This window comes from Colletotrichum godetiae (assembly GCF_030913485.1).
Source record: "Colletotrichum godetiae strain CBS 193.32 chromosome Unknown BDP55scaffold_16, whole genome shotgun sequence".
In the NCBI taxonomy this organism is placed as follows: domain Eukaryota; kingdom Fungi; phylum Ascomycota; class Sordariomycetes; order Glomerellales; family Glomerellaceae; genus Colletotrichum; species Colletotrichum godetiae.
In genome coordinates, this window is record NW_026851264.1 from 524,758 (window position 1) to 550,071 (window position 25,314).

Here is a 25,314-nt window from a genome sequence, read left to right on the forward strand (position 1 = left end):
TGTGTAATAGACCTACCTATTCAAGTAGGAAAGCTGTGTCTACTTACCCATGTTACACTAACTGATCTTGAACCTTGGCGTCCAGACCCGCATGGTGCCGTTCCCACCGCAATTGACGAGGAGGAAGTACGGAGTGACTGTGAGTTGCAGCGGCTCGACATCATACTCCCAGGCCTTGGGTCCGTGAAGCCGATTCGGCTTGCCCGTCATAACGCCTACGTGCATCAGCTTCCGACCCGTGACCAGTAAGGGAGTCACACCATGCGTGGTCGCAATATATACGGGCGACCCCTCCTTCAGTGCTCGCTTGTTCCCCAGAGCGATGTGGTCAATATGGATGCCCGCGTTTTCCATATCTTCCAGGCAGTACGCTAGCAGTCCCTGGCGAAGGCAGACCTCATCCTTGCCCGTCCTAGGGTGTGCATACAGCTGATGGGCTGATTTCGAGAGCGAGAGACGGACCTCAGTATCTACAAGAACGTTTGGCGATGTGCAGATATCCTTGTTCGAGCTTGCCTTGGAGAGAGCATGTGTACCCTTGATCCAACACCCAGTCAGGAATGCGCAGTGACAGCCTCGTGGTGCCCTCAACACGGACAATGATTTCGTCCGATCATGGCGTCTAGGTCAAGACGGAGACCTTTTGCTTTTACCTGCCAGCATCAGTTCAACCTCACTCTGTACGCACGGATGAACCGCCATGAGGCCCTTAATATCATCGGTCGAGTAGAGAAGAGAACCCAGCGAACCGACGAGCTTGGCCACATGAGAGCAGCAGGCGAACCAGCGCTCACGCTCCTTGGGCTGTCCCGCCCTGGTGCGTAATGCGTTCTGGTCGTAAAACGCCGCGCCGTCTGAGCTGATGTCGCCGAGGAAGCCATTGTACAGGCACTTCTCCATGACATCCGCGTACTCGGGTCTGAGCTCTATCTGCAGCATCCGTTGACATCATACAATGAGTGCAGAGCATGCGCAAGTCTCGCCGTAGCAGCTCTCCATCTCGAGATCGTTGAGTACGAAGGCTTCGCCAAACCCTTCGGTCTGATGGTAGGCACCAACAGCACCCGTGACGTACATCTTCCAGTTCATCATGTCCCTTCAAAGCCGCTTGAGCACCTGCTTGCACTCGACCACATCGGGATCCGACGTGACCTGGCGACGAACAAGGTCCACAACAGCCGTGTAGTAGTACATTGCGCGTATGGCGTGCCCTCTGATTTCGGTCTGCTCGCCGATGGGCCGGTGAGCCTGGTTGTATGCGTAATCTGGAGGTCCATGAAACCAGCCCTTAACATCGCTACCCAGCCCACCGTACGGATCAGCACCACGTGCAAGTGTTTCGTGATGGAAACATGTCTCGTCGTTGTCGTTGTGTGTGACTCGCTCCAGAATGAAGTACTTGGCTTGAGAGCTAGTAGGTCGCCCGTCATATCGTCGAGACGAAGCAAGTCGAACTCAATCTCCTGGTGGTCCGGATACCCGCGCTTTTTGCTTTTCTCACGTCCAAAGACCGGGTCCATGTGATGTATGGATCTAATCTCCACCTCAAGCAGGCGACCGCTTTTTGTGAGCGTCTCGTAGGCTACGTTCGCCTCCTACAGGTGGCTAAGGCAGTAGAGCTCGTGGAGGTAGCGCAGGTTGGTCCATCGGCTTTCAACGCCACGTACCGTATAGAAAGAATTGAGAAAGCCATCAGGGTGTTGGGTTTCGCGAATCATTTCGACTGTGTCCTCCACGACGCGAAGCATATTGTCGTTTGGCTGAGTGAGCAGCAAGTTACAGGCTGCCTCTGTTGTCTTGTAGGCATCGCTATCCCAGAAGGCGTGGGGCTGCGGTCGTGTAAGTTGGTCCAATGACAAGAGGTCAGTCGCGATGTCAACTAAAGTGGAATAAGACAGAAGGAAGCGCTCAATGCTAAAGGGGCATGAGAAAGCAGATATTTTATGTTCACGCATTCTTGAAATTGAATGCTCAATCCTCCTTCTCTCACGCCGCTCCTATGGCGAGCCCCACCTCCGAGACTCAGTTAGGCACTATATTCGAGAGACCAAAGTATTAGCGATTTCACTTAGCAGGTGCTAATGCCTGAGAATGGTGTGTTTCACGGAATACATTATGGTCACTCAATCAAAATCGGTTCGCGGATGATGGAAATCGACTGCTCGAGTCTTGCTAGCCAAACTTGGAAGGCGATTTTATGGCTGAGTTGCTATCACCAGCCTATGAAAAACGACAGCAATCCTTGTTTCATGCAGTCGTGAAGCTCGCCATGTATGTCAAGTCTAGCTCGTCTACTTGAAGCAGTTACCTCCGTACTTGTTTCCAGTTTGGGGACCGGTGCTACTGCAGCAAGTTGCGTAAGAGGAGATAAACTCATTCTGTGTGAAAGGAAGCCCCTTGAAACTCGCAAAGGCCGCCATTATTTAGCCAGGTACCTTTTCGGTCCTTTCAGTCTGGAAACGTGACTCCATCACCCGTGACACAGAAAGTGTTGGAGAACGTGTCAGGGTTCGCACAATAACACTTATACTGCGCCTATTTGGAAAATGCAGGTTAGCGTATGTCCTTCGTCGAGATAGCCAAACCAACGGTTTATGAATACTTCTCAACTACAATCATTACGACAACATACATTTGCAACACCCGCCAAAAAGAAGGAAGTGATGGACGAGTAGAACTTCATGGTGGAGAGGAACTTGGTGGCAATAGTTCAGTACCTAGATTAGTAGATAGTCAATAACACTGTATTCAGAACGATGTGTGACCAAAGGTCACGATGACTCTCACCTGAAACACGAATCTTCGCTACAGAACAGTGATGAAAGCCGCAATGATACTGAGTGTGGAATTCCAACGAGCCGTTGGGTCAAACGCTCATATTTATGTTGAGTGTCTAGTTCCCGGCGTTCCGACATCCCGAGGCCTACACGTCCTATACAGACACCTCGCATCACGCGCACTCAAAGTTAATTGATATTAATGTAATACCCAAAGCAGATATCTAGTCGATGTTGAGTTTAGTATAGCCTGTCACATGGGCAATTCAGTGTCGAAGACCAGGTTACGAAATCCCCATGTCAACTCAAAACCCTTTTGTTTTGGTATTTTGGGCCCTGTCGGTCTTTCATCAACGACGAGTCTGGTCGTATATAATATCCCACCGGCCAATGGCAAAAGGCAAAGCCGGGGACTTTTGCCATGTTGACATAGTTTCTCCATTCCGCAAAACCTTAACTTACCTTGGCTCATTCAACATTGGCGACTATCATGCGATGTACTCAGTCAACCTTTGCATCAATGAACCTTCATGCCCGAGAATGGTCAGAACTAAGACTATTTTCTTAGGCACGGCCGTAACGTAGGTAAGCAGCTTCAAGATCTGTCACGAGCTATGGCACGCAGCAATGGTCATATGAAGTGGGTTAAAGTGGCTTGAAGTAACCCGTCTAGAAGAGCACTTGAGAGCAGTCTATATACTAAGAGAATGTGATATCCACGTGAGAAAGCACGTGGAAAGGTGCTTGACAAGCGCTGATACCATTCCTGTTTCGTGACAAGATCCATGATCGTGCTGAATATGTTCAGTCGAAAGATATAAACATTCAGATGTCAGAACGAGTCACTTAGTATCATGAAGTAATGAAGAAAAGCTTAGAGATGCTTGTGCGCCTAAACGTCTCATTATAACACCTTTTAGCAGCTCATTCTACAATGAATCCCACTTTCGAGATTTCATATTGTCTTCGTGTTCCTGGTCACGGCCTGCCCCTGCCCTCTCAAACAAAACCGTGATGTCTTGCCTCCTCATGATCCCGGGAGCTCGAGAGCTCGGCCCAGTCTCCTCTCCGACAATACTATCTTGACTACTCGCATCTTCCAAGTCGATTCGTGAGCCGATAGTTGTCGATGTCTTGCCAACGACGTTTCCGTTCCTCGGCACTGACCGAGACCCGTTCATCTCAATTCCGACTGACCGCAATCCTGCCGGGTCGCTTTGCTTCTGATACTTTCGGTCAGTTGAACTGAGAACGCGACGCCCTAGCGCGAGTTCTACGAGTGGTCCCAGAATGGGTATGCAGGCGGCGATAATTAAAGTATTGCCCTCGACACTATCAAGGGCGTTAGCTAGGCGTACTCGACATACATGGTCAAATTTCTTCGGTATTCACATGGTCCATACAACAAGCTCAGCGCTGTCATCTTCTTGACTGTTAGCTAGAGCGGAGACGCTGAGTAACGGTTTCTTACAAGTAAAATCTTTGCTTGCAAGAGATGGTAGGCGTGTGCTTTTGTAGATGGAGATGAAGCAAGAGCTGAAGGTTTCGTTAGACATGTTTCAACTGAGAATAGGCCCGTTCAATCTTCGTTCCATACATGGACCCAATGCCAAGGGCAGTGCTCAGGATGATTTTCTTCTTGATGTTCATCTGAAGTCTCATCAAAACTGTGGCAGGGTAGACTGCAAGGTATAAATCCAGGGCAGCGGAATAAGCTGACATGGACTGGGTTCAGCAATAGTCACCTCGAAAGCAGAAGACGCAGCGCTTACCTCCTGTCAATATAGCAACATTTACAAGAACCCAAGGGCTCCAACAGCTCTTTTCAGTCACGGTAAAGTCCCATTGAGCACGAGTCGGGGTACACTGAGCAAATAAAATGATGATGCAGAGGGAGACCAGCACCAAGCAACCAGTCGCCATGCACCAGAGCATAACTTGATGCTTCCTTCCTGGGTTTAAAATCCTGACAAGTAGTGCCACAACGGCGAACTTCGGTACGGTATAGGCAAGGACGTTTGGAGGAAATCCTGAAATCGTGGAGAGGATTGCGGCTGATTGCTGGTCTTTGGAAAGCGTGTCGGCGTGTCGACCATTGCCGCAACGAATCGCCCAAATTTCGAGAGCTACTGTCGCGTAGCTGAGCACCTACGCCAGAATTTGTTAGCTTCTTGATCTTGAGAGTAGAGCTGCTGAACTCAAAGGGAAAGGATTGAACTCACCAAAGATGCAACCGTGAGGTAATCATCCAAATGGGTTTGGCCGAGGATTTTGATGCGAACAAATAGCCGCATGGCCACGAAGAGAGTGCTGATTCCAACAATAATACATATTGCAACAATAATCCCAGGGCCTTTATCCTCTGTTGAGTGGGAGATCGTTGTCGAACTATCACTCGCCATCTTCCAGAACGGTGATTATCTGACGGCCAAAGATGAAGTCGAAACTCGCCCAGGCAAGTGGAATCGTTTGGGTGATGGATTCATGGTCCTTGTCAGGAGGCGGAGGCCAACGGCTTGAACTTTTCGCTGAAGACCTTCTGCAGAGATATGCGCCAAGGAGGTGTCGGATCAGACTCGAGAAATGTCGTGCCGCAGTTGGAAGCACGAACATTGACCGGGGGGGTGCGGCGACGAGCTCCACCCCGGACTCCTCGTGCAGACGCACATACGCTCACCTGAGCCGGCTCGTGTATCCTTGACGGGGGATTTTAAGGCACATGTCCAACAAAAAATCATGGAGGACCAGATAGCATAGTCCTGGCTATCTCTCGAAGTCGAGAATCGAGACTACAACCTGTAGCGACGCGTGGCCAGATTGCTGTCCATTCGTTGTGGCCACGACCGAAGTCGATAGTGATACCCATTTCCAACTAACAGAGTTTGCCTAAAGCAGAACCATCTTGTTGGTTGGATCTCAATCCGAATGATATTGTGGGCTGTTTGTTGCGCAACATCGGCCCGGACGTGGTGGATATCATCCGGCGGCCCCGCCGAAAGCTCCGGGGGCCCTCGCTCCTCTCCACCCGGCATGGGTTTCGTCACCAATCAGAAAGTCTTGTTGACAGATTTTAGAACCAACAGCGAACAACAATATCTACTCTCGGCCTACAGGCTACAGCACCCTTGAAGAATTAAGTGAGAGAACCCAACTGTGCATGAGTGGAATGTCAGTCCAATCCGATGGATTCGTGAGTCGCATGCCTTGCTCCCTTTGACCAGGTACTTTTGTTGGACAAGACGATTGTCGCCACTCAAATCATGCTCTGTTGAAACAGGGTCAAGGACACGATTGTGTCTCCAACATGAAATTTTGTGGCCATGAGCCAGTTTTATTTCACCCCAGGTCCGGAGTCTTGACCAGTCGTGGCAACTGGCCAAGCCATCTACAAGCTCCCAAGGTCTACCTTCTACCTCAGACGCACATCGAATACCACGTTAAGGTTGGCAGAAATTGATCGTGAGTAGACGGTTCGAAGGTGCACATCATCATGCGGGTCCATGTTGGCCTGGTCGCCCATCGCCTCCGTGTGACTTTTCTCAATCCATGCCAGGTACCTTCCCTCATTGTGTACCCAGTCTTTCCACTTCGAGACTGGTGTTTTCCCTCTGCATACATGTGTTATTGGAAATGTCTGGGGAGGCGTCTCAACTTTGCTGGTCAGTCCTTTCTTATATTACCCAGCTATGCCTCCGAAAGACGGTCACCAGACTTTGATCCCTTGAGCAGTAGACTGCGATGATTTCTTTTTGGATTCCTTCCCCCTAACTGTATCCCCATAGCCTCCTATTACTTGAACGATTGACCAATTGTCTTCCTCCATAATACAGCACCATGGGTTCTATCCCGAGCGAGATACCCCGCGAGGTTGACATATCTGTTGCTCTGGCTGCGTGCGACCTTCCAAGCGTGGAGCGACATGTCAAGAATATTGCCGACCTCACTGGCACAGTCGCCAAAGGTAACGATACAGCACGTCTAAGCATGCTACAGAGCGCCCGTTTGCTGGTACATGCACTGGAGACACCGCGCGAGACCATGATCAAACATTGCTGGGCACAAGTAAGGCGACCTGCCTCACAACCTTCAACGAGTTTGCTAAGGATCTCCCATCAGCCAGCTGCCTTCACTGCCCTTACGTACGCAGTTGACTCTGGTCTCTTTGCGTTGTTGGCGCAGAGCAAGAAGCCTCAAAAAGTCTCTGACCTAGCTTTGAAATTAGGACACGATCCTGCTTTGTTGGGTGTGTCGCCTTTCACAAAATGAGACTTTTGGGCTACTGCTTACTCTTTCTTTCTCACGACAGGACGGATCATGAGACATCTCGGCGCGATGCTCTACATCACTGAGACTGGATTTGATGAGTACAAGTCGACCAACTTCTCGGATGCGCTCACGATCACTAGTATGGGCGCTGGCTACCCCTGCGTGTAAGTCAACTCCACCTCTCCATCACCCAGTCCACTCGGGTGATGAAAGTGTGAATGTTTTCTTTTGGCGCATATCCAACTATGAATCTATCCTGTAAGCTGATAATCGTCAACTATCAGCGCTGGAGCCTGCATGGAGTCCTTGGCCAAGTTTCACGAGTTCGCCAAAAAGACCAACTATCGCGAGCCTCACGATGTCTTCAATGGACCCCTGCAGTACGGATACAACACCGAACTTGACTGCTTCAGCTGGCTTGCAGAAAACCACCCATACGAGATGCAATTCGCTCAGCACATGGGTGCATACCGCCAGGGCCGACCTAGCTGGATGGATGAAGGCATTTACCCGGTGAAGGAACGATTGGTTGACGGGTTTGACCACTCTGAAAACGGCGTTCTTCTTGTTGACGTCGGAGGGAGCTTTGGTCATGACGTTGATGAGTTCCGGAGGAAGCATCCTAATGCTCCTGGTAGGCTTGTCGTCCAGGATCTACCAACTGTTATCAACCAGATTGAAAAGCTTGACGAGCAGATTGAGAGAATGGGACATGACTTTTTTACTGAACAACCGATAAAAGGTAAGAGCCCCTCTCATCTTCTGGTCAAAGACATCCAGACCTGACGCTCCACCTACGCAGGTGCCCGAGCCTACTACATGCATTCGGTTCTCCATGACTGGCCGGATAAGAAGTGCGAGGAGATTCTTGCACGCACCACGGCTGCGATGAAGCCCGGATATAGCAGGCTGTTGGTCAATGAGAACTGCATCCCCGATACTGGTGCCGACTGGCAAAACACAGGACAGGATATCATGATGTTGACGTTGGTTAGTAGCAAGGAGCGTACACGCGTAGAGTGGCAGAGCCTTCTGGAGAAGGCTGGACTGAGAATCTTGGACATCCACGGCGGTGGTAATGGCGTCGAAAGTTTGATCGAATGTGAGTTGGCATAGCATGCAGTTATCAGCGTTTAACGTTCGTGTACCCTTCCAAACCAGTTAAGATGCGAATAGAAAGCCATGATTGATGGTTATATTCTTGCGATGCTGCCATCTTCTTTGTTTTCTTTCTTTTCACCAATCCTAATAGAGGATGTTGTTATAGCAAGGGTGTGCCATTGCTCCAATTCGTGTCTGCTTGTGGTTCATTCTATCCTGTTCCATTGCATATCTATCATCACATTGAATCGCTGACTCGCGCTTCCATCCTTCTTATTTCTCAGGCACCACCAGGATGTCATCCACATTAACGGCCTGCCCTGTCGCCAGTGACCTATTGGCTGCAATGCCAGTCAAGATTGACGCGGCACCATCAATGTGACTAGCAGCCCGCATGTACTCATCAGAGACCGGCTCGCCAAACAGATCCGCCAGCAGAACAAGGTCTCCACCGCCGTGGGCACCCTTGGCCTCGCCCAGATCAATCTCCTGAGGAGGTCCAAACAGTGGCCTAAGCAGCATCGTCCGCTTCTCAATCGCTCCCTCCAGAGCCTGGCTACCTCCAGAGTTCACGTAGCTCTTCTCGACAACCTCAACCTCGAGGCGGCCACCCGTACCGTTGAAGTTGACGCGGAATCCTTCCCACGGCGCATACGCTGTCAGAGAGTATGTCATCACCGCGCCATTGCGATACCGGATGAGCAGGTTCATCGTATCCTCAATACTAATGCCGTCGCCAAACACGCTCTGATCTCTGTAGTAGCTATCTTCGTGCTCCGCATCCAGATACATAGCCTTGAGCTGCGGGTTCTGGTCCAATTGTAGTGCAAAGGGATCGTCTTTTGCCGCCTCACTTCCGTGCGCTCTGGTGTAGAACTTCGTCACGCCCCGCGCCTCGGCATTTTCCCGTCCGTAGAATTTGAGATCGCCCTGGGCGTAAACCGTCTGCGGCCGCGTCTGAAGCCAGAAATTGACGAGGTCAAAGTGGTGCGTCGACTTGTGTACAAGGAGGCCGCCTGAGTTGCGCTTATCGCGGTGCCAGCGACGAAAGTAGTCGGCGCCATGGTTCTCGTTGAGCATCCACTCAAAGTGCACGCTCGTCACCTTGCCAATGGCGCCGGACTTGATAATCTCAAAGATCTTTGTGTTGTGCGGTGCGTAGCGGTAGTTGAACGTCACGCGTACCTTCTGGCCTGTTCGCTCGACTGCCGAAAAGATTTCCCTGCAACGGGGCGCATCGATGGTCATTGGCTTCTCGGTGACGACGTTGCAGCCCAACTCCATTGCTCGTACGATATAGATGTTGTGTGTACGATCCATGGTCGTGACGATGACCTCGTCCGGCTTAGTATCCTTAATCATCTGGTCAAAGTCGGCTGCGATGTAGGTCGAGACCTCGCCGTGGCCCAGGTCTTTCAATCTTGAGTTGGCATAGTCCATGCGCGTCTGGTTCGTGTCGCAGAGACCGACAATGACTGAAGTGCTGCTGTAGTCCTTTGCAATGGCCGTGTAGAAAAAGCCCGATCGGCCACCGGTACCGACGATGGCATACCGCTTCTTTTGTGTTGTCTCACCCATTGTGAATGTCAGGTATGTACTCGGTTCGTGTGATTGCTGTGCTTCGAGGTGCTAAGGTAAGGTTTTGTCGGATTCAGGAAGTTCACAAACTGCCTTGAAATTGCAGAGAATGGAACTGACGCTGGACTGTGATGGGCACATCGAGTTTATTGAGAGATCGAAACCCGCCTTATCGGAGTCGTCATGACTTCGGCAGATGGCTCTCAAAATCCGCGAGATCTCATGCAGTCCCGGCCCCCGGCACGAATCCCACTCGGGATCAGATAGCCCAAACGCCCGAATTTAGCCAAAATGGTAACCCGTTTCTGGGCGCGGGGGTTTGAATGCCCGACTCGTGAACCAGTCACTCGACGCTCACGATCCCCACAATGAGGGGAGACGATGAAGCGGAACGCGGGGGTGGCTCTCCGCTTCAATTATCGGAAATGTCGGGGATACTGGGGTAAACCGAGGACTGGAGATTCGAGAGAGTAGCGTGCGGAGAGAGTTTGGGGAAGAAGTGGGAATGAGTGCAACGTCAGCCCAGAGAACGCCCCTTGTTGGTACTCTCAACTTGGCTATTCCAGCCACCCGCTCGTAAACGGTAGATCGTTACCCCAGACTCTTTTGAACTAGACCTGGGTTGACCTGGCAGGTTTGCGCACGACTCGTAAGGTAAACGATGACCCTCAGGCGTTGGGCTGAGATTTGATTTGACAGAGACCCCTGATGTCTCGGCTTCGCATATTGCCTGGAGTTTTCCCTCCAATGAGGAACAACATTGGAATTTGGACTGGGGTGTTTTCGAGGGATCTCTTGGGTTCTGTCAAGCAACCGGCAAGCCATCTTGGCAACGTGCCATCCGACTTGGAGGGCAGACTTAATCTCCGGCTATTAGCAAGAAAGACCAAAAGACACTAATCCGTACACGATGGGCATACGCAACGCGGGAGTCAGGTGTTGCCAAGGTAGATCGATGTTGAGCCTCCACGCTCGGGTTTCCCGTTCGTCTCCGGCTGAGAGGAAACCGGTTGTTGGGGGCGGACAAGGGGGCTTGTCGCATGAGGGTATATGACGGACAAGATGAATGAGTTCGAACCACAACGTCGGGTGTCTGCTACTCTCCTTCTTCCCATCAAGGTGCTACAGTGTCATTTTGAACGGTGTGCTCGACATATGCACCACTAGCACGGCATTATCTCTTTGATCGTTACTTCAACGACACCTGTTAGGGTCGTCTTCGTGCGAGACCGAAGATCCGACATGGCTTCTCAAGCCCCGGCCGAGGATCGGGTCGGCGGTCCTACCGTCGACGCAATCGAGCCCGTCTCCGAAACACCGGCACCGGCAAACACGGTCCAAGAGAAGGCGGCAAAGTTCCTTGCTGAGCACGGAGGTGGCGACACTGCTTTCACGTACGAGGAAGAGCAAGCCGTTCTCAAGAGGATCAATTTTCGTATTCTGCCCTTGATTCTCGGGGCGTATTTCTTTCAGCAGATGGACAAGAGTTCCCTCAGGTGAGTGAATCCGCACCTAGGCCGTACAGCACGTCCATGTTACTAACAGGTTAATACCAATAGCTATGTTTCCATCTTCGGCATCAAAGAAGACGCACACCTCGTCGGGAAGCAGTACTCTTGGCTCGGCTCCATCCTCTACATCGCTCAACTCGTCATGCAACCCGTCGCCGCTTGGATCCTCGTCAAGCTGCCCAACGGAAAGGTTATCGCTGCCGCCATCTTCCTATGGGGCTCTTCCCTGGCCATCATGTCCTCGTGCACCGATTTCAAATCCCTTCTCGGCTTGCGGTTCATGCTCGGTTCTTTCGAGGCCATGATTGCGCCGTCATGCTTGGCTGTCACGACTACCTGGTGGAGAAGAAGCGAACAGACGTTGGTCACTAGTTCGTGGAACGCCATGAACGGCGTGACGTTCATCGTCGGAAGCCTCTTCACCTACGGTCTGGGCCACATCAATAGCGATAAGCTCTACAAATACCAGATCATCTTTTTGTACGTCATCAACATAAGATCTTGAGGTGGATTGCTTCGACGCCGAGAATGCCTTGCTAATGCTGCCCGTGATATAGGTTCTGCGGCCTGCTCACCGTCACTTACTCCGTTGTCGTCCTCATATTCATGCCCGATTCGCCCATGTCTGCCAAGTACCTGACCGAGAGGGAAAAGGTCATTGCGGTTGAGAGACTCCGTGCAAACCAGATGGGAATTCAGTCTGGAGTCTGGCGCTGGGACCACGTCTGGGAGACGTTCCTAGATTTGAAAACGTGGTGCTGGTTCATTCTGATCATCGCCATTTCGTACGTGTCTCGGACCATCGTCTACGTGTACTGTTGTAGTACTAACAAGTTCTTTACAGCATCGCCAGTGGTGGCATCTCGACCTTTGGTAATTTGATCGTTCAGTCATTTGGATACAGCAGTTTCACAACCATCCTTTTCAACATCCCCTTCGGTGCCATCCAGATCATCGCCATCATGGGAAGTGGCTGGATCGCTACTCGAATCCAGAAGAAGGGCATCGTTATCGCAGGCGTGGCAATTATCCCTGCCATCGGTACCGTCCTCATGCTCACCGTACCGCGTGAGCACAAGGGGGTTTTGCTGTTTGGGTACTACTTGGTAAGGCTCCAGTGGATATAGCACCAATTCGCACATTGTACTAAGTCACAGCACCTAGGTCTCTGCATTGGCAGCCATTACGCCTCTCATTTTTACATGGCAGGCCCAGAACACCGCCGGCGACACCAAGAAGAAGACCACCTCTGCGGTCGTATTCATCGGGATGTGCACGGGCAATATCATCGGACCGCTCTTATACTCCGTCGATGATGCCCCGGTATACCGCCCTGGTCTGATTTCCAACCTCATCATGTTCGTCCTCGTAGCTATCATGGGAGCGTAAGTCTTCTTTCCTAACCCTTTTACAATTTGCATAATGTTGACTGAGTCCTGACTGGTCGTCGTACAGCCTGATTCCTCTTTACCTCAAATACCTCAACGTCCAGCACGCCAAGCGCCGTGAAGCACTCGGCAAGAGCGCGTTGATTGTTGACGAGTCGATGATGCGCAACAAGGATAAGCAGGAGGGCAAGGCGGTCGAGATTGAGGAGGACGCCCAACACCAGCACCCTGCGATTGAGGAGGATCACGGTCTGCAGGACATGACGGATCTGAAGAACGAGGACTTCATCTTTGTGTACTAAGAAGTCAAGTGATATCGACGCGAGACGAGGTACTTGCTTGTATATGAATTTGGGAATCAGACCACCTGGCCATTTGATGGGTGATTGATTGAATGAGTGTTAGCACTGTCTGAAAGGAATCTGACGACGAGGACTTCTTCAGAAGCCACTGTGGCTGCTTATCGCCGGTTATCGTCTGTGGTCCTTATCGTTGCCGATGAGAATTCTCGAGGTGTGCTCGGTGAGATCATTCGGTGAGCCATGGCTAATGTCACATGGACCCATCTCGCTTCCGCATTCGGCTAGTACACTAGGCAGGTACATTGCCCCCACCCTGTTGCTCTGCAGTGGACCCGCATTTGTCGGTGACGAAACGAGCACAGACGACAAATGTTCCAGTCCTTTAACAATTAATCTTCTCGTTTATTCAAGTTGTTCTGGCTCGAAGGCCTCTGCTGATATCAGAAAAAACGCTGCAACTAGTGTGTCTTCTTTGCCTCAACCACGAAACTCCATGCGTCGATCATCAAGACCGGACTGAAAATGCTACCGCAGCAAAAAGAAAAGGAAGTTTATCGTCAAGAATCGTAAAAGCATTACATCCCCTCGTCTCTGCCCAGTCATTCTAGGTGCCTGGCCTAATCGACAAGCACTCACCGAGTCGCCAGCTTCTCGGGTGTTACACTACCCCCATACCTTCGTCTACAAGTCTGGCTTACTTAGTCTGCTGGACGATGAAGGTCGATGCCTGGGAGATGTAGTCCTGCTTTGAGAAGTAGCCGAGATGGACGGTCAAGTTCTGGCCCGAGGCGCAGAAGAGATCCGTGTCATCGCAAAAGGAAGCGAACTTGCTTTGCAAGGCCTGGCATGGGCCGAGATCCATGCGAGGGAAGATCTGCAAGGAAATTGTCAGTCAACCGCAGACGGAATTCAACATCGATGTCCGAAATACATACGCCGTTCTTCTTTGAGGTTCCCTTGGCGAAGGGCTGGCCAGCGATGAAAGTTGGGTCGCCGAAGAGGACGACGGCAGCGACTGTTGAGCCATGTCAGCAACTGGTCATGACTGTTACGCGGGATCGAATATCTGTGGACTTACTCTTGCTTCCGACCATGGGCGCCTGAGCAACAGTCGTGTTGAAGTTGGGGCCATCCGTGGTACCGCAGAGTGTATCAAGTGACACTTGTGCGCCCTACAGTCCGTCAGATACAAAGGCATTGCATCAAGTTCACGGGAGCCACATACCTGAGAGTATCCCATCAAGACGAGCTTTGACTGGGGGCACTGCTGCGCCTGCTGGTTCAGAAGAGTCGTCATGTTCATGACACCAGCCGACACAGAGGGCGGGTACGGGTCGAGTTGTGCGGGATACACCAACGGCGTGATGACGGAGCCGGGAATCTGCATCGAGGCGTTCATGGCAATGTTGCCCAAGAGACCGGCACCCTGCGCCTCAAGACTCCCGCGGGCGACGATGATGTTGACCGGTGCGCAAGCGGCTGGCGGACCCGGTGGAGGAGGCTGCTGCTGGGGCAGGGCCAGAACCATGGGGACGAGGGCGGCGAGCGCCGACAGACTGATCTGAGGCTGCATCGTGTGATATGAGAGGTTGTGTTTCAGCAGACAAGGTGGATCACGAGAAGATGCGAAATGTGTCCGTGTGTTTCCTTGGAAGGATCAAAGTCGAGAAGGAGATCTGAATGGAGAAAGAAGGTTAGTTGGCCCGATCTGTCCAAGTTCGCGGGGTCATGACCGTCTTCTTGTACTGACCACCACCCAGAGTCTGGGACGAGAGAACGATCCATCCCTCGGCATCTCGAGAGAGTGGGCCACCACCACACCCTCCATGTGCTGAAATGGGGGTTTTGACATCCGCTGCCAGAGCCTCTTTTGGAATCTCTGATATCACAGACATGCAGAAGCACACGGGATGATCCCTGTCTGGGTTGGTTATCTGCCCTTTGGCAGGCAGCTTTCTCTTCCTCCCGAGAACACCCTTGACGTGCCCATTGTCCGAGCCACTCACGAAGAACCCCTGGAGAACTTCAGCGCGACTTTGTCCCGAGTTGGTGCGGATTTGCAACCTTTCCCCGATCGGGGTATTGCGTGAGAGAGACTGGGGATTGGGGGGACTGCGGGACTGTGGAGCGGCCAGTGCCATCTTGCCGCAGAGCCGGAAACATGCACGAGATGGGATGAAACTATTCCCAAAATACTGCGCCGGCTGGCATACTGACTGACACACACACAAACAACTCCTACTCACATAACTCACACTGACTTGCGTTCTCTCTTTCGCATAGAGACACACGCAAACGCACAGCACACACACGAAAAAGGTACACACGAACCTTTATTTACAATTATCTGAACATGTGGGCCGACAAATACTTGTACACGAACACCACCAATTGGCTGGCCTTAGATTTGCCTCTCGGCTGCATATACGGGGCGTATGTACTGAAATGCAGCAGTCAATAGCAGCGACTGCGGCCAAAAGAAAAAAAGTCTGATTCAAACATGGACGGATGGAGGCTGTTCCCATCTTCCCAACAACACTCTACGCATCGGGTGAAGACGCCCAAACCTTGCGCCCGTCAAACCAGGTGGCCTTGATCTCGCCCTTGAGCAGGCCCTGCGGCGTCCAATCCATCTCCGCCACCACGAAGTCCGCGCGCTTGCCAACCTGCAAAGAACCCGTCCGATCCTCCGCAAACACGCTCTTTGCAGTTCCGAATGCGGCCGCCGTGATGGCCTCGCACACGCCCAGCTTGAAGTGCTCGTTGACGACCACGTCGTACCCCGGTTCCCTGGCAGACCGTCGCGTCGTCGCGACGTAGGCGTTCTGCAGCGGCGCCCAGGGAGCCGTGGGGCTGTCGCTGCCGAGTGCAAGGAGCGCGCCGTGGTCTGCAAACTCGCGGTAGGCGAAGGCGCGCTCGCAGCGGTGAGCGCCAATGAGGCGCGGCCAGGCGCGGAGGATGGCGGGGTCGGCATGGACGGGTTGGATTGAGGCCGTGAGGCCAAGCTCGCCTAGGTGCTTTGCGTCCTCGGGGGATGCCATCTCAATGTGCTCGAGGCGGTGGCGGCGGCCCGGCGTCGCGTGGTTGGCGAGGGCGTTGACTGCGTTCTTGATGGCTGCGTCGCCTATTGCGTGCAGGGCGATTTGCAATCCGGCGGCGTCTGCCCTCGCGACCACGGGGCCGAGCCACTCGGCGCTCCAGAAGGGCGGGGGGGAACCCACCTCGGCATAGGGCTCGGACAGGTGGGCGGTACAGGCGTCGATGATGCCGTCGGTGATGATTTTGATGCCTACGATGCGCAGGTCGGGCGAGGTGGTCTTGTTCAGCTCGTTGTGGAGTTCGATGGCCCGATCAACCTGCTTGAAGCGCTCCTCTTCGGATTCGGATGGTTTGATGAGCCAGTAGGCGTGGATGCGCATGGGTAAGTTGGGTTCCTCGGCGCGGAGCGAGCACGCTGCGTCCCATGCCGGCTCATCCATGGCCATCTCAATCAGCCCTGTGTAACCTGATGCGTTGTAGGTCTGCACGGCATCCTTCATGGCGTCCATCCGATCTCGCTTGGGGGCGACTTGGGCAAGATGAGGCCACACGATGGTGAGCACGGCGGCTTCGCTGAGGAGACCCGTCGCTTTGCCCTCGGCATCACGGTGGATCTTGCCTCCTGACGGATCCGGCATGTTCTCGATGCCGAGCTCCTTGATGCCGGCTGTGTTGCACCAAGTCGAGTGGAGGTCCTTTGTGTCGATGAAGATTGGTCGGGGGTCAATGTCGTCGAGCATGGTCTTGTCGACGCCGTCGGGGGTCATGGAGTGCATCCACAGCTTGCACATGATGCGCGGGACGTCCGGGTTGGCGACGGCGTACTTCTTGATGGCGGCGCGGATCTCCTCAAGTGATGTACAGTTCTCGAGGCTCACTTTGCGCAACGACTGGCCGAGGAGGAGAAGGTGCACATGTCCATCGATGAAGCCCGGCAGGACTGTTCTGCCCTCCAAATCGTGTGTGGTGACCTCCCCCGATGTGTGTCTTGCCTTGAGGTCGTCCGTTGTACCAATGTTCTCAATGATGCCGTTGGCGACGAACATGCTCTCGGCAAAGGTTGGTTGTGTCTCGAGGCCGGCTTCGGCGTTGTGCAGGAAGATGCGCCCGTTGACGAAGAGCTCCCCTGCGTCTGCTACTTGATTTTCAACTTGCGCCATGGTTGAGATGTTTCTTTCCTTGCGTTTGCGCCCAGTTTCGTATGCTAAAAAATGCTTTGCGACAGAGGAAATCCGTTTGCGCCTGCGTGTGTCGTTGCAATGTGTCGTTATTGACTCGGGTCGTGTGAGAGAGGGATATGGTCGGCTTTGCTGGTGAGGGGCAGCCCGCCTCGGCCTGCGTCGCTGCGGATTGCGGACCGCGGGGTTCGCATGGTGGGGTTGCGCTGGCAAGGATCTGATAAGATCTGATATGAGGTCTTTTCTTTACTGCCTTATCTCGGTGGGTTCGGTCAAGCCATGGTGAAGGATTCGCTTCACCGAGGTGAATGGATTGGCGCCTTCCTCCTCAAGCGTTGCGTAGTAAGTAGCTGAGAAAAGAAAGAAGCACAGGTAGTTAGTAATCTGGGTAAGTGTGCAGAGTGCCGAATAAAAGCCAATCGCGGCAACGTTACTTGCCGCCCTTGCCTTACTTGAAATGAGGCTATTCCCACTTCTTTGTTCCGTCTCCAGTGATCCCGACGTCAACCCCAAATACTTATCACCATAGCCGCATTCGATTCTCTGCTGGTATTCGAGGAACCAGGTTTTACTGGAAAACGGTCTTGCGACTTTCAATATTCTCGTTCACATCTTCTTCTGAACTCCTTTTTGAACGTCAGCCGAACCTTCTCTCTCAAAATACTCAAGAGGACTCGTCTCTTCGGGGTAAGGTAGGGTGGTCCGTACTTGCTTTCTTTGCTCTTTCCTTCTCAATCGGCCAGAATCCAAAGGCAACTCCCAACTTCCACGAGTATTTAACCCCACTGATTCTCCAACCTCACTTCCCCCGACAACTTCAACCCAACCTCTCCGTCTTCTGACCTTCCCCGAATCTCTTCAACATTCTTCATCAATCCTCACTTTTCACTCCAACCTTCTATCTCCTCTTTTAATTATCATCATCAACATCTGGCTCGCATTTTGACATCTCCGGCACGCAATTTTTGCATCACCTTTCTGACTTTCCACCCATTTGCATCTGGACGAGCAACTTCCACTTCTGAATATCGTTTCATCATCGAGGCTCTATATGACATCATAAATTCCGAGCACTACAGGCTTTCTTTCTATTCTTCAAAACCGCGAGAGGTAGCTTCGAGTTCATTTCCACTAGGTCCCTCCGCAAGGGTTCTGGCTAGCGATTCAAATTATTTTAGGTCGCTGTTTTCTCCAAAGCATCACGATTACCTTTTCCCAAGAACAAAATCACATCAACGCTGGGGAGTTTTCTTCACAGTCTCACGATGGACCTCAGTGAGGCAGCCGTTGGATTGAAGGAAGAGCAGCATGATAACATCAGACCAGATACTCCTTTCAAGGAAGAAAACAAAGTGAAGGGCGAGCAGTATGAGGACGTCACGACAGATGCCTCTATCAATGGAGAGTCAAGCTCTCCTGGTCAGCGAGCTCTATTGACATTCTCCTACCTTGAGAAGATGAGGAAGGTCAAAGACCCTGATCTCTGGCAGCTATTCTACGAGAAGGTTCTGCCGCTTTTGGACGATCTTCAGCCAGCATGCGAGACCGTTGCTTCCTCTCGCAAGCTTCGACCTGCTCTTAAGACGGCAGTAGCTCACTGGACCCACCAAATTTCTGATGTTCGCGATCAGGCGAGGCGGTCCCATCAAACTATCATCGGCGTCCTGGGCAACACGGGGGATGGCAAAAGCTCAACCATCAATGCTCTACTAGATGAAGAGAGGTATTCACGGAAAATCCTTTGCGGTATTGATTTCAGCTAACCATCTTTAGCTTGCTTCCTACAAACTGCATGCGCGCATGCACCGCTGTTGCCACCGAGGTTTCGTACAACCATGATGAAGACGAAGAGAGCCCATACCGCGCGGAAGTTGAGTTCATATCTCGAGAAGAATGGGTAAAAGAGGTCAACACACTACTCATGGATCTTCTCGCTGAAGAAACAACGGATAAAGACGACCTGGACCCAGACAGCGACGCAGCCAAAGCACTAGCAAAGATTCAAGCGGTCTATCCGTTAATGACCCATGAAGACTTGACTAGCAGCACCTCGGCCCAGCTATCTACCCACCCAAACGTCAATCAGCTTCTAGGTACCACCATGACGCTGAAATGCGATAATGCACTGGAGATACGCGAGCAAGTCGAGCCCTACATCGATTCGAACGACAAGGATGACGATACCGCGGCATACTGGCCGTTGGTGAAGATTGTCAGAATCTTTACCAAAGCCAGAGTGCTCGCGAATGGTCTTACAATCGTAGACTTGGTATGTTACAATTTGTCTGGAAGTTGATTGCATGGAAGGTCGCTGATATTAGGTATGGTAGCCCGGCCACCAGGATTGGGATGCAGCCAGAGCTGCGGTAGCGAGCGAGTACATCAAGTCCTGTTCAGGGGTCTGGGTAGTGGCTCCAATCAATAGAGCTGTCGACAATAAGACAGCGAAAGACATCATCAGCAATTCTATCAAGCGTCAACTCAAGCTGGACGGATCTTTCTCGGCTTTGACCGTCATTTGCTCAAAGACCGACGAAATGACGATCAGCTCAGGAATAGAAAGCATGAAGTCGAAGCTGGATAAGGATACCAATACAATATGGAAACAGACACAAGCCCTAGGTCGCCGCATTATTGCTCTGGAAAAGGAGCTCATGGTTGTCCGAGGTCGTCGCAAGACATCTCGGGCCTCGACCAGCAGCGTCGACGCGGACCGCACAGCAAAACGAGCGCGGACCGAGCCTCCCGTCAAGCAAGCGGAGAAGGTAGTATTCAATAAACCAACCAGAGCGACTAATGATTATGTCGTTGATTCCGACCCAATGGCCCAGAAGCACGAAGAGCTCGCGGAGTTGAGACAGAAAAAGCGAGAGCTGATGGATGAGGTCCATGCACGTTTGATCCGGAAACGCAACAAGCTTTGCCGAGATGCTGTCAGGAAGCATCTCGATAAAGGATTCAAAGAGTAAGTGAGCAATGACGCTAAAAAGCATTGAAACTGATTGATAACCAATTTAGTCTTGATCGTCAAGTTTCATCCAACTCCGATGGATTTGGCCAAGCTGATGAGAAGTCCCGCGACTACGACGAAATGTCCGCTTTGACTCCGGTCTTCTGCACCAGCAGTCTCGTTTACCAGAGAATGCAAGGTCTCGTAGCCAATAAAGATGATGAAACACCTGGCTTCGACAACGAGGAGGACACGGAAATCCCTCAGCTCCAAGCTCATGCTCAGAAGCTGACTGAAAATCTTCGAATCGCAAAGTACCAAGAGATACTCAATAGCATCTGCCAAATCCTCAACCCCATCGCGATATGGGCCCAGGACACGGCAGAGACCACAGCCACGATTGACGGGGAGCGTCTAAGGGGGATGTTGGTACGCTTCAATACCGTAAGTTTGACTTCCATCTCGGTTGAATGGAACAAGGAAATAACACCCAATAGGATCTGAACGGCGAGGTCGAAGATTGCCGCGACAAGTTGCACATGGCAGTAGAGACTGTCTTGTATGAGGAGATGAAGCACTTGAGCTCCGCTGCCAGTCGCGCGGCAGTCCCTACCGCCATTAGCTGGGGCAACATGAACTTCTTTACGCTGAAGGCAACGTTTCGCCGCCGCGGCACATGGAGGTCAAATAATTTCAACGAAGACTTGTTGAGACCCATCACAGATAACCTGACGGAGACCTGGGCAAACTTCTTTCAGTTCAGTATCCCAGGCGTGCTCGACAATTTCTCTGTCTCTGCAACCCGCCGACTCGGCGCGTTTCACGAGGATGTCATGAAGCAACTTGGGATTCATGATTTCGACCACGATGAAACGCCTACAATCGTCCAGCTCAACCGGCAACTCGAGCTTCATAAGTTGAAGGTTGTGCGACTTGCCGCCCATAGTCGCATGGGAGTCGATGATGCCCAGAAAGACGCCAACAGAGCGTTGACTACAATAATTGCCGAAGTAATGGCCCCTGGATATGAGGAGTGTGGTCTCATGCGTGGTGAGTATGATTTCGCTCTCTGAGAAACCTCTTGAAATGCTTCTGGGTACCCATACTAATCACATTGCAAACTCACGTAGGGAAGGGATCAGCCAAGAAGATCCAAGCTAAAATCGAGGAATATGTCCTCAACCGGAAGGTAAAGATGTTCCGGGACGCGATCCGAAACGTCAAAGACGTTCTCGAGGAGGGCTTGAAGATGGTGGGCGAAGACATGGCGGCCGACATCAAAAACATCGGATTTACTATGTATGGTGACTACATACTTGCGCTCGCAGAGAAGCAGGAGTCGGCACGTCGTCTGGAGGAGGCGTCTAAGCGGGAGATGCTCGAGTTCTTGGAGCATGCCGCGGAGCAATTCAAATAGACGGGCTTCGTCCAATAGGAACTTTATTGATACACTAGCATTATTTGACTTGACTGAATCTCAGATTCCATGATTCACTTTGATTCAGAGGCCGGCGTCTCTCAAAATTAACTGATGGATCGATCAACAAGACCATCTAGTATGCGAACTGCGGCTCAGTCCACACCCAGTCGCGGGACCGGCAAAAGACCATAATAGCTAACACATATCCTCCATCAACATGGGCTAGAAACGACTGAGGAATTAACCCAAATCATGGTGTATGGCACTTACTTGTATTGAAGAACGTTATTGGTTGCCTGCCTGTAAACTCATCCTACAGTGGCGAAGGAATTCTCATCGCCGACAGACGCAGAGTAACTCCGAGTTTTTGGACGGTAGGTGGGGTGTATTATCTTGTGAAACAATTACAAGGACACGTTTGGGCACCGTAGCCAAACCTTGATTATTGTACGGAGGGAGAGAGAAGGCAGCCTAAAGGAGCCAGAGCTGCAGGGTCAACCGTGCAAAAATGCCTGTGGTCAACCCTTGGCTACCTGGTGTCTCTCCTCTCGATGGAAAGCTACTCGTAAAAGAATGTTGTGGAGTGACTACCTTACATCAAGGCGTCCTCGTCTAGGACAGGCGAGATAACAAAGGCAACGACGAAAGGGACAATGAGAAAGAGCTCGGAAACTTTCGCGGCAACAATCACACAGTCTTTTTTGGATGCAGAGAGACGTCGAAAAAACAACACTCTTTTTCTCTTGATGTTACACGTCCCAATCCCAATTCTTCTGAATGATCAAAGCGGTGGCCCCACGCGTCGGAGGGTCGTCAAAAATCAGCGGCGTTGCGTAGAAATCCAAGTGAGGTAGAGGGTAGAGCATATTGATGGCTTCTAGGTTTTACTGCTTTGAGTACCTTGACGGGAATTTCAATCCGTTCGTGCCTTAAGTTGGATAAACAGACATAAGGCACCACCTTTACTACCTACGCCACCCGCCATCTACGTGTAGTTGATCCTCTTGACTTTGTGTCACGTGGCACTTTAATCACATAATTACTTGCTGGGCCCAAATCTGTCGAGGGGGCGCTCGGCTGTTTGTACTCTTCTCGAGGGTAAGTTTTGACCTTGCCTACCTCCGATCGCGATCTTATCTCCCTTACACTTCTCGACAGCCAGACTGCGATCATACGACAGCCTACAAGTAAAGCATCTCATTCATCGTATGCTCCAGGTAAACCCGTCCAACTGTGTTCCATTTGTTCTCGATTGCCGCAGTTTTCTAACTCACTTCAGGACAGTCACCGATACGCTGCGATACAGTCCCGGAGTACCCTGGACTTTCAACTAGGGTCTGACCAGACCCGGAAAGGCCCCATTGGGATATTCAGAAGTAGGTGAAAGAGGCACATTATGGACGGCGATGTGAGTTGTGCGAACGGCCACTCCATCTTGTTGGTTTACTTATACGCCAGAAGAGCAGGTCTGAGCTGCCCTTGACTTCACTGTCGGCTTCGTCAAGACTAAACAGGTGGACCTGTCCCGCACAACGATCCTGGGACTCTAAACCGCTTACGTCGGGATTATTTCTCGCACGATCAAAGAGCTGGATTATTCACAGGCCCTCCAATAATTCTCCGCGCCTCAACTATCGATGGTACCAAGGTCAAGGCAATGACATTGCCATCGTCATCATGGTTGCTGTGTTCCCTCCTGGTGCTGACTTCACAGAAAACCCTCGGCGTCTCAACGTCATGATTTGTCGGAGGTGTGGACTGGTTAGTGTCGGAGACATCAATATCGAGGGCCCCCAATAAAGCTAACTACTAGATAGCGTCAGTATACATAAATGTACTCTCATAGGGGGATAACTAATAAACTAACAATACGACCTTATTTTCCTTAACACGCCTATCAATAATCTTGGAATAGAGCAAACTTAGGGAAAGATTATAAACGGATATAGTGGGGTTAGTAGTTGATAGGATAGAACCATTTCAAAAATAAGGACAATGTAGCCTTCCTTCCATCCATCATTGCTGTTCACATAATCTGATATAAAGCCTTTCTCATTATTTTTATCCTGAAGCTTTGTTCAGTGTAGTAATTGATTGAGTGCTAACGTGATTTCTCATTGGTCTTTGGAGATATTCTCTCCTCACTAATGTGAATACAAGAGTCAGATCCAACGCCTTGATATCACGGATTACACATTTGCTAGCAAGTACTTCATCCCGTTCCACTGCTCAATCGCACTGGGCAGAATCTGGGCAGCAGGAAGAACAAAGCCACCACCAGCGGATCCAGAGGGTCTCAGCTCGATAGTCCAGGCGACTTCAGCACCAGCAGCGCCGGTGAGGTAGTCTGGAGCGCTACCAGTAGTGGCGTAAAGAGTAGAGCAGCTAGGTCCGTAGGTGAACCTTGTGCCGTAGGCCTGGGCAATGGTGTTGGCAGTGCTGGTAGCGAGGGTCATCTGGCGGGCGTGGTTGGAGGCTCGGGCGGAGCAGTCGTATCCATAGGGCAGGAGGATGTACTGGCCGTAGCTGTGCCAGTCGATGAAGAGCTTGATGCCGTTACCGGCGGCGAGGCGGTCGGTGTAAGCCTTCAGGGCGACCATCTCGGGGGTGTCGCCGGCAGCCTGGCCCTTGTAGGTCTCGGAGCAGTAGTTGGTGGAGGCACCGCCGGGGAGTTGCCAGTTGAAAGGCCAGTTCCTACTGAGTGTTAGTTATGACCCCTGCAGTGGATGATGTGATGGACGCACCGGTTGATGTCAGTGCCGACGCAAGTGCTGCCAGATCTGACTTGACGGTTCTTGCGCCAAAGGCGGTCGTTTGTCTGAGTGTAAGCAAAGCCTTGGTGAAATCAGCCATTTGTTCAAAAAGGGATGTTTCATATTGGTTCGATCCGTCTTACCATCAGGGTTGACAATAGGCAAGATGTAAAAGTCATACTTGTCAAGGAGAGCCTTGACAGCAGCGTCGTTCTTCTGGTAGCCATCGATGATCTGGTAGGTAAGGTACTCGACAACCTGTTCCATGTGAGCAATGTTGACTAAATCAGCAGAAGTTCCGATGACGTACCATGGTGGTGATCCACTCGCGAGCGTGGACGGTGCCGTGCCAGTAGATGGCAGGCTTGGAGCCCTTGCCACCGCTACCCCACAGGTGAATACCGAGGAGGGAGCGTCCGCCATAGGAGTTACCAGCATTGACCAGCTCAGAGTTGGAGGGGAAGTTGGACTGCAAGTCGCGTATGAACTGCTGGTGGTCGGCGAACGTGTGGTACGAGTCGAACCACGTCAGGCTGGGGAGAGCCTGAAGAGAGATGTCGTCGTTGCCTGTTAACTGTCAGAGAAAGTGCTCTTCTTCCAGCCTCCCTCAATGGTTGACATGAAGAATCTTACTCTCATAGGGAGCAAAGGTGCCCTCTTCGGCGATATCAGCACCAAGATCCTCGTGAAGAATGGACGTCTCGAGGCCAAGCTCCTCGAACTTGGAGACATCGCCAGCGGGGATAGCGACGTCAAGGTGCTCGCTGTTGTCGAGGTTGAATGGGATCGCCGCAATGTTGGCAATCTTCTTCTTAATCGACGCGGGGTCGTTGTGCGTGGAGATACGGAAGGCCTTGAAGCCATCATAGGTGATCTTCTTCTCGAGAGGGGCCACAGCCGCGGCGGATGCCAGCGGCAGGACGAGGGACAGACCAGCGAGGAACTTCATTGTCAACGGCAGACTCTAGGAGCGGCGTGGCAATGCAGCGAGTTGAAGCCTGGAGTGTTGGAGGAAAGCTGGGAAAGCGGGAGCGATGATCCGTCTCTATTT

The 25,314-nt window shown here is 51.8% G+C and overlaps 9 protein-coding genes across 9 annotated transcripts; 3 read left to right on the forward strand and 6 right to left on the reverse strand.

Annotated features, from left to right (window-relative positions):
- Window positions 1–57: 57 nt before the first annotated feature.
- Window positions 58–3,200, reverse strand: BDP55DRAFT_693120 (uncharacterized protein; the record flags this gene model as incomplete). Its single annotated transcript, XM_060577191.1, has 8 exons — window positions 58–470; window positions 654–930; window positions 955–1,077; window positions 1,117–1,379; window positions 1,400–1,560; window positions 1,600–1,829; window positions 2,756–2,836; window positions 3,162–3,200. 8 exons carry the CDS (start codon window positions 3,198–3,200, stop codon window positions 58–60), a joined length of 1,587 nt encoding a protein of 528 aa, XP_060430842.1.
- Window positions 3,201–3,668: 468 nt separating this feature from the next.
- BDP55DRAFT_608469 (uncharacterized protein) lies at window positions 3,669–5,545 on the reverse strand. Its single transcript, XM_060571137.1, has 6 exons — window positions 5,000–5,545; window positions 4,550–4,925; window positions 4,375–4,492; window positions 4,249–4,313; window positions 4,170–4,200; window positions 3,669–4,109 (listed from the first exon to the last, which is right to left on the reverse strand). Exons 1-6 carry the CDS (start codon window positions 5,177–5,179, stop codon window positions 3,707–3,709), a joined length of 1,173 nt encoding a protein of 390 aa, XP_060430843.1. The 5' UTR covers window positions 5,180–5,545; the 3' UTR covers window positions 3,669–3,706.
- Window positions 5,546–6,457: 912 nt separating this feature from the next.
- BDP55DRAFT_660889 (hydroxyindole O-methyltransferase) lies at window positions 6,458–8,250 on the forward strand. Its single transcript, XM_060574669.1, has 5 exons — window positions 6,458–6,839; window positions 6,894–7,020; window positions 7,084–7,207; window positions 7,328–7,785; window positions 7,846–8,250. The coding sequence occupies exons 1-5, from the start codon at window positions 6,612–6,614 to the stop codon at window positions 8,157–8,159; spliced, it is 1,251 nt and encodes a 416-aa protein (XP_060430844.1). The 5' UTR covers window positions 6,458–6,611; the 3' UTR covers window positions 8,160–8,250.
- Window positions 8,251–8,417: 167 nt separating this feature from the next.
- On the reverse strand, window positions 8,418–9,722 carry BDP55DRAFT_550328 (oxidoreductase; the record flags this gene model as incomplete). Its single annotated transcript, XM_060569012.1, has 1 exon — window positions 8,418–9,722. The coding sequence occupies one exon, from the start codon at window positions 9,720–9,722 to the stop codon at window positions 8,418–8,420; it is 1,305 nt and encodes a 434-aa protein (XP_060430845.1).
- Window positions 9,723–10,516: 794 nt separating this feature from the next.
- Window positions 10,517–13,107, forward strand: BDP55DRAFT_660892 (major facilitator superfamily transporter). The gene is made up of 6 exons (XM_060574670.1): window positions 10,517–11,218; window positions 11,282–11,713; window positions 11,791–12,018; window positions 12,078–12,339; window positions 12,398–12,618; window positions 12,689–13,107. Exons 1-6 carry the CDS (start codon window positions 10,965–10,967, stop codon window positions 12,921–12,923), a joined length of 1,632 nt encoding a protein of 543 aa, XP_060430846.1. The 5' UTR covers window positions 10,517–10,964; the 3' UTR covers window positions 12,924–13,107.
- Window positions 13,108–13,530: 423 nt separating this feature from the next.
- Window positions 13,531–14,701, reverse strand: BDP55DRAFT_101711 (cutinase). Its single transcript, XM_060565302.1, has 5 exons — window positions 14,674–14,701; window positions 14,149–14,599; window positions 14,002–14,095; window positions 13,859–13,938; window positions 13,531–13,797 (listed from the first exon to the last, which is right to left on the reverse strand). Exons 2-5 carry the CDS (start codon window positions 14,494–14,496, stop codon window positions 13,618–13,620), a joined length of 702 nt encoding a protein of 233 aa, XP_060430847.1. The 5' UTR covers window positions 14,497–14,599; window positions 14,674–14,701; the 3' UTR covers window positions 13,531–13,617.
- Window positions 14,702–15,463: 762 nt separating this feature from the next.
- BDP55DRAFT_630932 (amidohydrolase) lies at window positions 15,464–17,122 on the reverse strand (the record flags this gene model as incomplete). Its single annotated transcript, XM_060572223.1, has 1 exon — window positions 15,464–17,122. The coding sequence occupies one exon, from the start codon at window positions 17,120–17,122 to the stop codon at window positions 15,464–15,466; it is 1,659 nt and encodes a 552-aa protein (XP_060430848.1).
- Window positions 17,123–18,597: 1,475 nt separating this feature from the next.
- Window positions 18,598–21,543, forward strand: BDP55DRAFT_608488 (Dynamin family-domain-containing protein; the record flags this gene model as incomplete). The annotated part of the gene is made up of 6 exons (XM_060571138.1): window positions 18,598–18,863; window positions 18,914–19,409; window positions 19,471–20,105; window positions 20,159–20,534; window positions 20,588–21,140; window positions 21,221–21,543. 6 exons carry the CDS (start codon window positions 18,598–18,600, stop codon window positions 21,505–21,507), a joined length of 2,613 nt encoding a protein of 870 aa, XP_060430849.1. The 3' UTR covers window positions 21,508–21,543.
- Window positions 21,544–23,555: 2,012 nt separating this feature from the next.
- On the reverse strand, window positions 23,556–25,255 carry BDP55DRAFT_767573 (zinc carboxypeptidase). Its single transcript, XM_060580993.1, has 5 exons — window positions 24,897–25,255; window positions 24,574–24,830; window positions 24,407–24,521; window positions 24,255–24,345; window positions 23,556–24,204 (listed from the first exon to the last, which is right to left on the reverse strand). The coding sequence occupies exons 1-5, from the start codon at window positions 25,210–25,212 to the stop codon at window positions 23,700–23,702; spliced, it is 1,284 nt and encodes a 427-aa protein (XP_060430850.1). The 5' UTR covers window positions 25,213–25,255; the 3' UTR covers window positions 23,556–23,699.
- Between the last annotated feature and the right edge of the window lie 59 nt (window positions 25,256–25,314).